General features: G+C 37.6%; 1 protein-coding gene across 5 annotated transcripts in view; it reads right to left on the reverse strand.

Moving 5' to 3' along the window:
• The window catches only part of MARK1 (microtubule affinity regulating kinase 1), a 109,021-nt gene that overhangs the window by 2,209 nt on the left and 91,050 nt on the right, over positions 1 to 15,762 (reverse strand). The window contains exons 12-17 of one of the 5 annotated variants that reach the window (XM_074989933.1): positions 13,413 to 13,566; positions 10,464 to 10,657; positions 7,186 to 7,286; positions 5,959 to 6,120; positions 5,034 to 5,285; positions 1,722 to 1,766 (exon numbers count right to left, since the gene is read on the reverse strand). In XM_074989933.1, the coding sequence (XP_074846034.1) occupies positions 1,722 to 1,766; positions 5,034 to 5,285; positions 5,959 to 6,120; positions 7,186 to 7,286; positions 10,464 to 10,657; positions 13,413 to 13,566 (908 nt within the window). Of the gene's footprint in view, positions 1 to 1,721; positions 1,767 to 5,033; positions 5,289 to 5,958; positions 6,121 to 7,185; positions 7,287 to 10,463; positions 10,658 to 13,391; positions 13,567 to 15,762 lie in introns of all 5 variants that reach the window. The other 4 variants (XM_074989932.1, XM_074989931.1, XM_074989935.1 and 1 more) reach the window with 4 other exon arrangements.

A 15,762-nucleotide genomic window follows, 5' to 3' on the forward strand; every position in this document is an offset into this window, starting at 1 on the left:
AAAGCATCTTTTGATTTCTACTGAACTCAACATTTGGAGCATACCAAACATCAACAAAAGGCATTAATTTTTGGGACACTGAAAGTGTAAACATGCTGTAAAAGCAGCAGAGGAAGGAAACCCACCCTGCATTCCACACACGTACATTTTCATTTTCATTTTCATGCTTGTGCATGAAGGGAAACTCATTTCCTTCATTTTCAAATTGGGGATCATTATGCTCACAATTAACCCAATTTTGTTTTTATAGATTATTTAGGGAGTTTTGACCTCTCTTTCTCCTCTTTTTAAAAGTAAACTTATTTTTGGCAACTTCCTATTTTAACTGATACAGAAAAATTTTATATTACAAGTACTCAAATAAGCAGGCCAACAGCTTCTTTGTCTCTCATAACAATACAAAGCCAGAAGACAAATAAAGCTACATCAACACTACAGTGATCCTTTGAAAGAAGTTCTTCTGCAAGAGATCTTCAGAAAAAACTTCTTTCAAAAGATCATGTCAACACAAAAAATAAAAAGGAAAAAATAGAAAAAAAAAAATCAATCTGTTCTTTCAACAGAGAGCATCCACACACCCCTGCTCTTTGAAATAACGGGCCAGCGCATGAAAAATCCAGCACCTTCTTTCGACAGAAGGCCCCATGGAGTGTCTACACATGCTTTTTTTCCCCCAAAGAATCTTTTGAAAGAAGGCACTCTTCCTGATCCAGGAGCGGAAGGGGGCTTCCGGAAGAAAAGTGTTTTCTTTCAATTTTGGCTCGGAAGATCTCATGTTATGGGTAGACTCGCCACGTGTACTTTCAAAAAAGGGCTGGACTGTCATAAAAGAACTTGCTAGTGTAGACGCAGCCTAAGAGTATAGTGAAGGAGAGACAAAATGCCATTTTAGCTGATAAAATAGATACAATCTCAAGTAAATATCTTCTAATGAGCATAAATAATCAAACTATAAAGCCTCTTTACCCATCTGATCATACAACGTAAGTAATTTTGGAATGTAGTTTTGTAAATTTTAAAAAAAGATCCAGATTCTGCTGTCTCTTTTCCCAGATGCCTGAGAGCTGACGATGCTACCACCACCTATTGATGATACTGTACAGTACGTTATTACTAATGCAATTTTGTTTATGTACTCAGTGGTTGCCACACAAAGTCAATACGTACAATTATGACCCAAAAAGTATCTGAAGACCATTGTTATTTTTAAGCATAATGAAACGCTGATAAGTCAGACAATGCAGGGTACTCACTGTTGGTGAACAGTGGTTTTTAAATGATTAATATAATATGTGAATATATTAAATATTTTTCTCTACACACACACACACAAAACTATAAATTAACCTTTATAGTCACTACTTAAACCTCTATTAAGAAGATGGGTTTAAAGAAGATGCTTACGATTTGGTTTAATCATGAGGCTGGGATTGCTTGCATGATAGTGTGAACTTCTCAAATTTGCTGCTTTACAAAATGTACAACACAAAACAGAGTTCTGAACATATACCTATCTACTAGTATTGGAAAAAAAAAATCAAGAAGTGAATTGCCAGGGAATTAAGAGGAATGGGCGGGGACCCCCACATAATATAACATTTTGAGCATACAAGTTATTTAGGCACTATTCTATTTTAAATCCTGGTTAAAAATCATTTAGAAACCACTTAAACTTTTAACACAAAGGACCTAGCAGCGAAGTATTAATCGTGGCTCCTCACCTTGAGGTGTCAGTTCTGCCACTGGCTTCGCCTTCACTTGGATCCCTCAAAACAAAGTTAAGGTTGAGATTCAATGATAAAGTCGAAAAATAAAAGTCAAGAGAACCCGTATCTATAACAGTTAAAGTAACTATCGAGCAAAGATTCAGCATAAAAATGTCATATATGCTAACTTAAAGTACTATTTTCCAGAGCTGCAAGTTTGACCTCCCTTTAGGATACCTCGATTTATTGTAACTCTGATATGCAATTGGTTTTCTTTATTAAGGTTAAAAGTAAGTTACAGTGTTTGGGCCGAATACAGGCTGAAAAATGGCCACATGCAACTCCAATAAGTATAATTACAGTATTTAGTCAATGAGGACCGAAATCAGAGAGGTGCTATGTACCCTCAACTACTATTGAAGCTAAATATAGCAAACTGCAAGTGCTCAGCACCTCTCTGGGTCAGGCCCTCAACCTCCAATCCTGAAAACATCAGGCACCTGCTTAGCTTTAAGCATGGTCACATATTTGGAGTTAACCAGGTGCCTATGAGTTACAGGATCAACTCTTTAGACCCTAATTCAACAGGTTACATATGCATCTGCTTAACTTTAAGCAAACAAATTTATCCTACCAAATTCAACAACACTACTGATATAGGTTTTCCGTTAGTTGTATGCTTAGGTACCTTGCTGAACTGGGGTTATGATTTGTAAAATAATTACTTAATATGCTTTAGTAGCCTGTGGTTGATTTTTAAAAAATATATGTACAATGCATATTATGCAAGCAAATATATCAAAATCTAATAAGTGGGTATATTCCCAATGCTGCAGTACAAGCATTTTAGTAATACTTGAGTATTTATTTAATCCAGCACACAACATACTTCAAAATTAGTCTATATGAACATCTAGAAAATTTACAGTCTAGAAAGTATAACTTGGCATGATGTTATTTACATTTCAACAAAATGCCTCAAAATTAAACAAGATGCATTTTAACTCATGTATATAAGCATTTACTGCACGTAAACACCATACATACTCACCAGAAAAACATACATTTGCCAAAAATAAAGAAAGAATCATTCTGGACAACCCTAGAATCAATATACGTATAACTATTGCTCAGCAAGCTAATAGGTTTCATATTATTCAAATACATTAAGAAATAAGTGATCAACATCAAGACTGAGACACTCTCCAAAGAGTCAAAATAGTTAATCTAAGATAGAATGTAACAAAATACTTTTGAGGCAATCACCCCCACCTTCATAAGTGATTTAGTGGCAGGGATTGTCATGCTTTCCGTTTGGTGAAATCATTAGACTACTAAAAAAATTTCTAACCACCACTTTTTGGGGTGTTTGTTTTAGTTAACAGCAAAAGTGCGTGAGGACTCATATTTAGGATTTTGAATCACTGACTCCTAGAAACCACCAACAGTTTGCTTTTTCTTAGAATTCTAGCTCTTCAATTAATACATCACATCTAAAACAGAAGCACGCCTCCATCATACACAGAATGTTAAATTTTTATTTAATTAGGAGAGACAACCCTGTCAATGTGCCCTATACATAAGCCTATCAATTGCACGATTAGAAAGGTCAAAGGGGCGGGGGAGAGGGGGAGAAAAGGGAAAGAGAGGGATGTCGACGACATGACGTCCCTCTTTCTCCCCCCACATCAAGCTCTCCACTCCAGACCCTATCTCCATAAAGCAGGATATCACAGCTACACAGTTTTGTGTCTGGACTTACTGGTCTACTTATAAGGGCAGTGAACTTGAAGTAGGGCCAGGGTACTTGAAGGGGCAACGCACACCTCTGTTCTGCCTGCCTGCCTGCCTCCCTCTCAAACACACACACAGTTTGTGAGCCTCCACCCATCTCTCTCACATTCACAAATATCTTGGCAGTGTGCAGCTGTGTATGCGCTGTCAGGGGTGTTGGAACAATTTTTAGACTGGGGGTGCTGAAAGCTGTTGTGCCCTGTATATAAAGGAAATCACTACAAGGCAGTGGGTGCTGCAGCATCCCCACACGTGTGTCATCTGGGGATGAGAGCAGAGCATTCCGGCAGAACAGTATGGGTTCAGCATTGTGTTCAGTTTCTGCAAGGAAGTGTTTGCAACCACTGCCCTGTGTCTATTGTGTTTCCTCCCTCCTACCTTGAGGAGTGTGAGGTTACATTTCCAACAATGGGTTAACCCTTGAGGGGCTCAGCTGGGTGGTAATTCATTATTTAGTAGCAAGACATTCCCTGGGAAACAGTCTACCATCTGACTCTACCGCCTCAACTGAGCTTCAGAGTCAACATTGCTGTGTACAGTACTAAATGGTTTGTTTAACGTTGTTTAGAACTATGTATATATATACTGCCTTTTGTCTGCTAAAAAAATTTCCCCTGGAACCTAAATTACATAAATCCTTATGGGGCAATTGGATTTGCTTAACATCATTTTGCTTCAAGTAATATTTTTTCATGACCATAAACTACAATGTTCAGCAAAGAGTTATTGTAATTTATCTATATATCTTATGTTTTTTACAGCCTCTAGCACAGTTACATGTAAACACTGATGTGCTTCCTTGACTTTCAGATTCTTTATCAAGCGCTTCAAAAATAACTTTACCCAAAAGAAAGGTTACTTAATGTTCACACAAATGAGGATTTCCAGATGCTAAGAGTCAGTGAACATTTTTACATGTCATTTTCACTGTCCTGAATAAGAAACCAGAATTCTCTACAATGGCCTGTTAATAAGGAAAACACTGATTTCGTCTGAATGAAGCAAGTTATCCAATGATGAATAATCTTGCTATTGTAAGATTACAATCTTGCTATTGGTCTCTGTAATTAATTACACAGTTCTCTCTTGGTTACAAATAATCAACAAGATACGAATGTTCTCTTTAATGTTACATAATAATTTGTTCAATGAGAGTATATCAGTTTTGCAGATGGAGATTTTTTTTAAACCTATAGAGCTAGTTGTTCCAGCCAAACCCAATTTTCATTTTTTTCTTTAGTGAGATAAATGTGGGAATTTCATTCTTTTAAACTAAAGAAACAATAGAATGGGTGGCCAAATCTGGATGAATATAACTCAGAGAAAGGCAAAGCAAAACAGATTCCAAAATGGTAAAACAAAGCAAAGATAACAACAAACAAATTTAGATTTATGCTAGATTACCATGCTGGAAATCTTCTAAAAACTGCAAATTTAAAAAATAAATCCTATTTATTATCTCAGAAATCAAAACTACCCAGAAAATAAAACAAAAAAACAACAACAAAAATATCACAGACGTCTGGTACTAACCTCCGAACAAACTTGGAAGTTATCTTGCTTATAATACCAGTTGAAGTGCCTCTTCTAGCATGTGCAAAGGCACCAGTTTCATGGGAAGGTGAGGCAGGTGGTCCATTGTAAGTGGCGTTACGCCTCTCCCGTAGCTGCTCACCATGGAAAGTGCTTCGACTTGAACTCCCACGAGGAAAGCGGGTTCGGTCTGGAGTAGTAGTGCTAATACTATGAGCTGATGGGGAAGCAGCAGGCACTCTCTGAGGTGCACTGCTGGGGAAACAGAAGACTGGCTTCAGAGAAAGACCACACAAAAGACGGCTTCCCATATATAAAGGTAAACTACTCTTAACATCTGAGAGACTCCTCCTATGAGAAGAAAAATGCTGACTGATTCCAGTTTTCCCTCACAGCACATTTTACACATACACACACAGCAGTCGGGGGGTGAGAGCTGAAAACTTTCATCCCTCTCCTTGGAGGACACAACCGAAGAAAACCACAGACACCCCTTCCCCCAGCAGTACATATTTAGAATGGTATTAGGGGACCAGTATTCAACCCTTATCACTGAAAGATGGGATTGTACAGTGTTTTTCCTGATATGACCGAGTGTGAAGTAATCCTCAAGTAATCCTTAATGCCAAGAGGATACAAACTCTGTGGACTGCTATAACTATAGTTTTCCAGAAATTATCTGATGAGCGAGATTTAGTTCAAAGACATTTACTGTGCGATATGGAGCAAAATACCATACATCACGCATAAAACTGAACCTAAACTATATATATGTAGTATTGCCATCCAAATGAATATAATTTTAGAACGATACGAGATTACTGTATCACTGAATTGACTGAGCATATATCTATATTAATTAACAATATTTTGTATCGGATTTTGAAGATGTAAAACACTATGTAAATGCTAATTATTGTATTACCTTGGCCGATAAGCTTCTGTGCCATCTTTGATGGTTGGTAGTGTAACTTTAATAGGATGTCCAGAGGCAGACATAGACTTCTGGTGTCTGGGTCGTGTTGATACAGCAGAAGCAACGGCAGAGCCTGCAGAAGGTGTGCTACTCACAGACATTTCTGTTAGGCTTTTATCACAAGAAAGGCAGGAGGGACACAACCAAAAGAAAAATACATTAGATATGCTTAAAAGTAATTACTAACAGAACATATAAAACCCTGAAACTAGACAAAAACTCAAAATAAAAGTGATTTTATTGCAAACACACTTACAATGACCAGTCACAAAAACAATGTTATTCTTGGTAAAAATGAACATTTTTATCGTAAATTTCCATGGAAAAGATCTCATTCAAGAATGCTGGAGGATGGATTTTTATTGTTTACATTCATACACTAAAGACTAGTTTCCTTAAACTACACAAGAAACTAAACTACTGCTTTTTCAGTAAGACTGCCCCCATATTTTTCATTGTAAGACCCCTGTTTTCAGTTACTTATAACTTGGCCTAACTTCAACTGCTTAGACTTCAATTCCTCATGCTAAGTGTCTTGTCTTAGCCTGATTTTTTGTGGGAAAAACTTCTCAAAAGAAGACTACAGAAAACATCTCTCACGGATGAGATGGTGTTTGGTCCTGCCATGAATGCAGGGGGTTGGACTAAATAATCTCTCGGGATTGCTTCCATTTTTAGTAATCTATGACTCTCTCTCAGACTTTTGAGCAGAGACTTGATATTTGTCAGAGATAATACTTTTTACAGTGCTTGTGAAAATCTGCTCTTTAATGTCTATTTTATAGTTACAACTTTTATTCAAGAGTTATTAGAGGACCTATTTTTTAAATTTAGATACAAGCCAAGGCAAAAGTCATCCTCTAGAGCATTCAGGATAGTTATCATCTGAATTCGTCTGCCTATTTAAATTGTAAACTCGTCCATCTTTTTCTTGAATTCAAGAGGCAACTCCTGACAATATTATTGTATGGAAATGGTTAAAGGCAGAATCTTAATACTTGTTTAATTTTATCATAATTTGTCTAACTATGACTAATTATTAAACTTTTCTGCAAGATAAGTGTGTGTAAAGGGCGTAAAGTTTAGTTCACTCCATTCACAGCATTTTCACGAGCTACCTTCTGTGACATACCTCAACACAAACTCTTAAGATTTTTGGGTAAGTTAACTGAGTACCTGTTATCTTTCCCATTCTGTATTGCAGAATAGCGATCTGTAGACCGCTCACAAACATACGTGTTCCTCCTGGTCATTCCACCAACAGGAAATATATTGTTCTAGGAGGAGAATAAAAGTGAGTGAAGACACGGTTAATATATACATAATTTAAATGAAGTGCTCCATAAAAATGCTAATCATCATATCAGAACACATTCAATTTTAAAAGTGGCATCTAAATTCCAGATCCCTTTTTTCATTTGCAGCCCCCTAAAATAGTTTGAGTGGAGATATGGTGTCCCTTTGGGAGCCTTAGGCATCATCTGTGGCATCTCAAGGGTCCACAGATCCCAGCTTGAAATCCAATGTTCTAGACAATGAGAAAAGACATTCTATGTACAGAAATATTGAATTAAATCTGTTGTCAAAGTACTTATTTGATCATCTATCCATTTCTAACGATCACCATGTGTAGATTTCACTGGAATTCTCTGAATAAAACAAGAATAAAGTGTAGTTAAGAGGAAAATTTGCTTCAGTAACATCCAATTCTCACACACAGTAAAGAATCCCATAGACTTGTGTCATCCAGTGCAGCTGGGACACCCACACAGAAGCCATACTGAAATCAACAAGATGCCATGAAAGCTTAAGGGCTTGCCTGTATAGATTTAATTGCCACACAGAGCTTCAATTCTACTAGTTGTTGCCCTGCATTGAAAGATTTTTGTTTTTCTCAATCTCAGTCACCATAGTGCCAGGTGCCAAATAAATGTGCGTAAGATTCTCATTTTTCGCTAGTTAAATGTGCTCCCCTACCTAAAACCTATGCTTAAAATGTTTGACAGCTAATTATCTCTTAAAGAACTAATTTTAATGTAAAAGTTTAAATTCAATTTTAGACAGGATTGATTTAATTTTGCTTTTTCAATATGTTTGTGTAATCAGACATGTTGACTTAAATTCATAGCTACGTGTTAATGAAATAATTCATGCACTGTAAGACTGAAACTGCATGTTTATAAACTTCAGTCTTGTAAAGTGGTTTGGAAAACATATTATATTGATTCAGAACACTATATTTCCTCATGACTGATTAACACACACCGCAATCTCTGAAAATGCAAGAAAGTATGTGGAACAGATTGTAGTCCTAAAACAAGTTGCTTCACAATGACAAGGCACATGAACATTTGGATCTATACCCGGGGTGCTGGGACAACTGTTGTAGGCGGGGGTGCGGATAGCCACTGAACCAAATTCTAAACATTGGATATAACAGAAACCACTTTATGCCCTCCCCCCCAAGTTACAGCACCTGCATCCATACTTTCCATCCACCCTAAAATTAAATTTCCATACAGAATAGAAACTTTGGGATAGCTACTATGAATTTTCAATTGTGAACAGCAGAATCATAGAATCTTAGCAATGGACAGAACCTTTTAGTCCAGTCCCCTACACTTAATGGAGGTCAGTGATGGACCCTAGACAGGTACTTGTCTAACCTGCTCTTAAAAATCTCCACATACGAATGTTATGCTTTTATGTCAATACTAGATGCAAAAACAAGTTTATTTATTTGTACAGCACCATGGCATGCACTGCTCTTTACAGTCAAGAAGAAGGCACGTTCTTTTCTCTTCAAAGTTTTATAGGTTTTGTTTATTCTTTTAAAAATGCATTCAGGCTTATGTGTTTTTTATACTTTTAAGGATACATTTGAAGTGTGGATTCTTTTTAAATTTTACGAAGAGGCCTTTGGACCCTGAAAAGTCCAAGGCTGATGACTGCTGCACAGGAGTTCACATTTTAAAGTCAATCTACAGCAGTTTTTGATGGCCTTTTTAAAGCAAACCAAAGCTGCTCTTGGAAGAAACACAAGTTGTGCTGTTTTCAACACAACTATTTCCTTTAACCCTCCCTCCCTGGCTCGCTCCATCCCTCCCAATACCAAACAAAAACAGCAGAGAATTACTGAATAACCTTTATGGTTTCCTCATCTAATGCTATTTTATAATATAGATTAATTTAAAACTAAGTCTTGTAGCTGGTCAAACTGTTACATAATAAAAGTTGATGTGTTTTATGGAAGATAAACATTTTCTAACAAATCTAGTCTTTCCCACCAGGATAGCCTTAAAATTATTTGGAAAAGGGTGAATTTTTTTCAACACATCTCTATTTGGCAAATTGAAATGAATTTTTACAAGCTATACAGAAAGAGGGAATTTATAAAGGAAATGTTTGTTCAGCTATAACTAACCACAGATGTAATATCAGATGTCACACTAGATCTTAATCTTACTTAATCCTCTTTTACAACTGCTCTAAAACAGGAACAGATCTACAATGGACAATCAGAGTAAGTAAATCAATTTCTCGCCTTTTATCACAAAGATACATCAGTTGATTAGTTCACTGTAAGCAAAGAATTGTTTCTGATGTATCACTTTCTAACAGACATCAGCATAATCAGCTTTTTGGGAGATACAGTTTTGGGATAGCATTGGAGATTTAAAATCCAGTAAAATTTAATCTCACAGAACAAAAAGTTCAAGTACACATTCCACACAAACACCACTCTGAGTTCCCCCAGGGAGACATTTTTAAACAAAACTAAGGTTTATAAGCAGCTGTGTGACATATTGCAGACACTGCCTGCAAGAGGAAGGAATCCTTATAGTTTAGCAGATTTAAAAGTTGGGTTTGTTTGAAGACAGAATTTCTTTTACAGCCACATGGATTACACCTTTGGAACCAAGAGGGAGGTCACAGTGTTGAATCCCAGTGGAAAATGCAGTTTCTGCAGGCCATTATATGGAAACTTTTTGCCAGACTGCACTGTACAACCACTACCATCTTCATATTTAACCCAGTTTTTATCTTCTCTTGAGAAAGACAGCACAGGGTGATTTGTATAATGAAATCTGAGACTTTCGTACAAGTAATTTTCTTATCAGTTTATGTTTTTAAATGAAATATCAGACATTCCTGTAAAGTAACAAAGCAACATGTAACTGTATGCTCTGAAGACCGATGATACTGTGCAAGCCGTACAATATTTTTAGGGTAGAATACGACAGTAAATATAAGAACAAAATGGTTCTAATCACCAGTGCAAGAGCTGTCTGGGAAACTTTTATGTTATTTTTAAAAAAGTCACACAGCACAATTTCTTATTGGTACATGGGAATAAGCTACCAAAATACCCAGTTAACGGAATGTTCACTAATAGAAGACACCAAGCGCGCAGCAGATTGCTCCCCAGTTGATTAAAAAAAACCAAGACTCACACTTGGAATGGTAGGCACTTTCTTTCTTTCTGGACCTACAAGTGGACTTGCTGCCATCTCTCCTTTGGATCCCACTGTAGTGCTGCTAAGTTTACGTGACACGTCTTTGTCCCATTCTTCTTTCTGTTCACTTTCCACACTATTTGCCTGAGCCCTTTTTGTGTATGACACAGCAGGAGGAATTGATGGACCAACTGTCAAATAAAAATAAAATGACACTATCTAAAATAATCATTCTTTCTCCTGCTGTCAATATGCTCTGAAGTATGATTCTCCACCCACAAAAACCCTTTTGAATGTAGGACTGCAAGGTTGGTGTGCATGCTACCTGTAAAATGTGATAGTTGTGTACATTCAATGATCTTTAAATACATTTGAACCACCTGTCTATTCATTACAAATCTGAAGACGTGGTGTACATTCAGTAGTTCCCTGTTTTTTTTATTAGTATTAATTTATAAGCTTCAACTATAGTTGACGTTCTAATTTTTTTCCAAGTTCTAATTTTAACAAATTTTGAGCATCAAATGGCTGAAAAACAAAGCAAAGAAAATGGGATGGGCAAAAGGATGAAAAGGGAAACTGCTCCAAATTATCAAAAAATTATTTTTATCTTTTAAAACCTTTCTCTATTGTAGCATGGGCACTAATGCATCCCCAGAAAACTGGGCATTCCAGTACTTTGGAAATGGTTTGTGTCCCCCGCCCCGCTGTCTGTGTGACTCCATCTCCATCAATGAGACCGTGTAATCACCATCAGCTTGAGGTCATGCCACGTGCAGGATCCCATTTTGAAGAACACGCCACCCCGGCACCAGATCCTGCACACACCAGAGGCAGAGCATGGGGTCACACAGGTAATACCAGCACAGCATGTTCTTCAAGATGCTGGGAACAAACTGGACAAAAGCAGGACAGCACAACTTAAAACCAGAGGTGGAAAAAGTACCCAAAAGTTGCTTGAATAAAAGTGCAGCTGCTTGGGGTGGGGTGGATGTACTTAAGTACAAGTTATCATACTCCCCTCTGGAAAACTACTTGAGTAAAAGTACACAGGTGCACCCGTGTCACATCTAGATTGTATTCAAATATCAGAAATGAAAAGCAGCTGCACTTTCATTCAAGTAACTTTTTGGGTACTTTTCCCACCTCTGCTTAAAACTGGACAAATAGCCTGCCTACTCTGTCCTCACGCTCCTTAATCCAAGAGCAAAACGTCTGTCCATAAAATAATTAAGGCTGTGTCTACCCTTGGAGATAAAATCGCATTTAAAGGAGTTAGCTCGATATTAAAACATCACTCTCTTCACTTTAAATACCATTAGCTCGATTTATCGTGCCCTAGCATAGATGACAACATGTCGGTATTACGGGATGGGTATTGCATCAATTTAAAATTTAAAATAAAGGCTAGTGTGGAAGCACCATGTCTTTAATTTGAATTTATTAGCCTCCACAAGTGTTCCATATGTGTCCCATAAAGCTACACGGTGACCTTTCAAGTTTGGCTGCTTCCTTCTCCGCTGCTCTCAATCCAGGTGCACAGGAAGGTCACAGGAAGCCCATGAATTTCTGATTGAATGAGAATTTGAATTTGAATTCACCGAGCTTTGTAATTGAAAGCAAAATTGTGCAACAGCCAGTCTGGTTGATGAAAAAATGTGTGCTATGAGTTGAAGCATTTGGGGATCCCTGCTTGCACTGGTGGAGAAAACGCTGCAGGAAATGGTGCGATCTTCAGTTCATTTTCACAGAGTTACTGAGTGCTTTGCATTCTGGGATTCTAACATGAAACACACACAAGCAACTTGGGCTAAGGCACTGTGGGACAGGTACCCACAATGCACTGTTCATGCTGTGGAACTTGCGTAGGGCAATGGGGACACAGGAACTCAACACAGAAAAATGGTGGGCTGAATTTCAAGGTTTGCGGACACAAATTCAAATTCATATAAACAAGGTTAAAAATCGAATTTATCTCGTAGCATAGACAGCCTAAATCATGGGTGTCCAACCTTTCGGCTTGCCTGGGCCGCATACAAAATATATAATATAGTTAATGTATATAAATCACATAATAATGTTAAAAAGTTTACGATCTTGTGGGGCTGCATTACTAGCTGTCCAGGGCTGCATCGTGGGCCGCAGGTTGGACACGCCTGGTCTAAATTATGTTATTTAATTTATGCTTATATTGGGAGAATCACAGCTTCCTCCAACAGATCTTCAGTTTGGACTACCTGAGGATTTGCCCCAGTGTATTAATTTACTTCTGTGGGAAAAATCCCCACTACTGACTTGTGCAGGGGAAAAGGACAGGCAAGAGGCAGACATCATAGAGTAAAGGGAAAAAGGCCAAAGGTTCCTAAATAAAAACATTTTAGCATTTGACTGCCTGTTTAAAAACCTCTCATATTTAAAATATATTTTGTCCATTTTACATACCTACTAGAACCAGGAAAAGCATCCTTATAGCTTTGTAAAATCATCATCACTGGTTAAACTGACATTTTGGCCTTCAGTCTCAGAATGTATTTACCATTAAAACACAATAACCTGATGTCTTGGAATTTATTCAGATCAGGAGTTAATGATCTCTCCCACAAACAGATGAATTGTGAGCTTGCAATATGGTGTCTGATATTCAAAACTTTAAGAATTTATATTCAAAATTCTGCAAGGATTTAGTATGGAGTTAAAACAGGCATTGAACACCATACAGAATTTAAAACATGATAGCTACACCGAAGTACCGAACTCAAGAGTCAGTTCCATTAACCTGGCCCACGTTTACCACAGAAGCACTTGTACGGATAAGCAGCATCATGGTGTGGCGTGATGAGGCACACACAAAATGCACAGAAAGGTGGAGCTGCCAGGTTCACAAAACAAGGCACACTCAGATTTAAATTGGGTATGTTACTTTACTTGTTTGAACGTCATCCCCACCATGATCACTGAACCGTCGTTGTTTCTGATTGGTCGATATGCTCCGCTGGACTTTCAGGTGAGCAGGAGACTGCATCGAGCTGTTGTTGTGGTCACTGCTGGGTCGAGACCTTTGACTCAGGCTACCGCTGGACAGGGATTCACTTCCTTCAAACTACAAGCGTAAGGAAGAATTTACAATTTTTTTTTTTTTTAAATAAAGACTAATTAACATTATCAGCATGGCCATGTCATTATATAGTGAAGGATTCCTACGTAAAGCACTTAATTTGGTCATTAAGGATTTTGAATGAAATGGGCTTTAATAAAAAATTGCCTCTTCTAAAATTCAAGACTGGAAACTCGTAACTTCAACCACTGTTTAAACTAATCCTGCTCATGATGAACTGTGAAGATCAGTCACCCTCTGTACACGTGCTCAAATTACATCAGCCTAAACATGAATGAGCATGTTTGACAATGTACAATTAGAGCTCAGAATGATGAACAGTATTTTAAAAAAAAGAAAACCTAGGAGAAACTCAATATTAAGATTATAAATTATCTACTTTGAAAGCTTTTGTTTTCTTTAAAACAACATTTTTAAATGTCAGCACAATTTCAAAATACGTCGAACTTGGAATAAGAATTTAAGTCCAGAAATTAAGTTCAGACAGCAAAGCAGTAATGACATAAGGCCATTTTACTGCCTTTAACAGAGTGTTTAGGCCTGGGTAATCCATCCTTTGGCTTCACAGGCTCTAACAAGCACTATGAAGAAAACTGTTACTAATGACAGTGTGCTTTACAAATCTTTCCATCAAAGCAATCTGTGTCTAAGTTTAAGTTTAGACAGATTCCTCCTCTGTACCAAAGTACAGGAGCTCTGGGGTGGGCTATGGCTAGTGAGGGAATGCACTGGAGGATAATTATATCAGACATGCAGTCACAGAGGTGAAGAAGCGTTGGGAGGTAATGTGAAAAAAGTTCCGCCATGAGCAAAATCCGAGTCTGGCTGGATCTACTGAGATTATTGAAGATGTTAAGTAAATTCAGCTTTCTGTTAGTTTCATAGGAGTTAGAGAGTGTTTCCTGTCCTAGTTCAGGTCTAATTCACAAAGGGATTAAATGTCTCATAATTCTCTAAGAATTAATACAATAAGATTAATAATACACCCTTGTTCATTTAAAATATTTAACAAAATAGCATACCCATACACAGTGTTTTGGAAGAAGTACTGCCACTGTGAAATGCTGTATTTTCTGTTTGTCTAACTGCATGTCACATTTAATATTTTATTGCACTTAAAGTGACAGTGAAAAAGGTAACATTTAAACTTCACACAATTTCTGCATAATAAAAGCTACTGGTTTACAAACAATGCATTTACAGAGACAAATTCAAACTTCAGACCATCTAATCTTGCATGCGCCAATGAATGAGAGTACCCTGGTAATCTAATCCTTAAAACAGAGCAATCATCTCAATGTACTTGTGACTTAGAGTTCTACACGGCGGAACATCACCACATGGGAAGACTAATTGTGATGAAGTCCCTCCTAAAACTTCCAAGTCAAATCACACACCCAGTAACTAGAAACTCTCCCTGCTCCCTGGCTTGGCAGACCTCAGTAGCTTCATAAAGAGTTAAGAAACTGGCCAGGTCCCAATGTGTTTATCCCACTCTCACAGGGTAGCCAACTTCTCGAGGTCTGAACAGTCCTCTCATGTCCATTAATTCTTGGCATGGCTGAGGTAGTATTGCCTAAGTGTGTTATCCAGCCCCGCTCATCCTACATTGCACTTCGGTGGCCAAGAGAAGCCAGGGACAGATGATGCTGATTTACAATTAGGCTGCACAGGAATCATCACTTTGCCCAGTGAATTCCAAAAATAATTTTGTTTGTATTTTTTTTTAACTGATGTCATTTCTGTAAGACACTTCCATAAGACCAGATACAAAGCTCACTGAAGTCTACAGAAAGACATCTGGCAGCAGCCAGAATTTTCCAGATTTGCAGAAGTGGGTCTGTCCCACGAGAGCTCATCACCACATAGATTGAAAACAAAAAAGCAGCCCAGCAGCACACTAAAGACAAGCAAAATAATTTATTAAGTGATGAGCTTTTGTGGAACAGACCCACTTCTTCAAATCTGGAGAACCTTCTCTGCGCGTTAAATATTGAGTCTGTTCTGGTGTGGCTATGATCTGAAGAAGTGGATCTGTCCCACAAAAGCTCATCACATAATAAATTCTGTTACTCTTTAAAGTGCTACTGGACTGCTTTTTTGTTTTCATAGTCTATAGACTAGCATGGCTTCCTCTCTGTTACTATTCACCATGTAAATTATATTGTTAGTCTTCAAAGT

The sequence above is a fragment of the Carettochelys insculpta genome, chromosome 3 (genome assembly GCF_033958435.1).
Source record: "Carettochelys insculpta isolate YL-2023 chromosome 3, ASM3395843v1, whole genome shotgun sequence".
Taxonomy (NCBI): Eukaryota; Metazoa; Chordata; order Testudines; family Carettochelyidae; genus Carettochelys; species Carettochelys insculpta.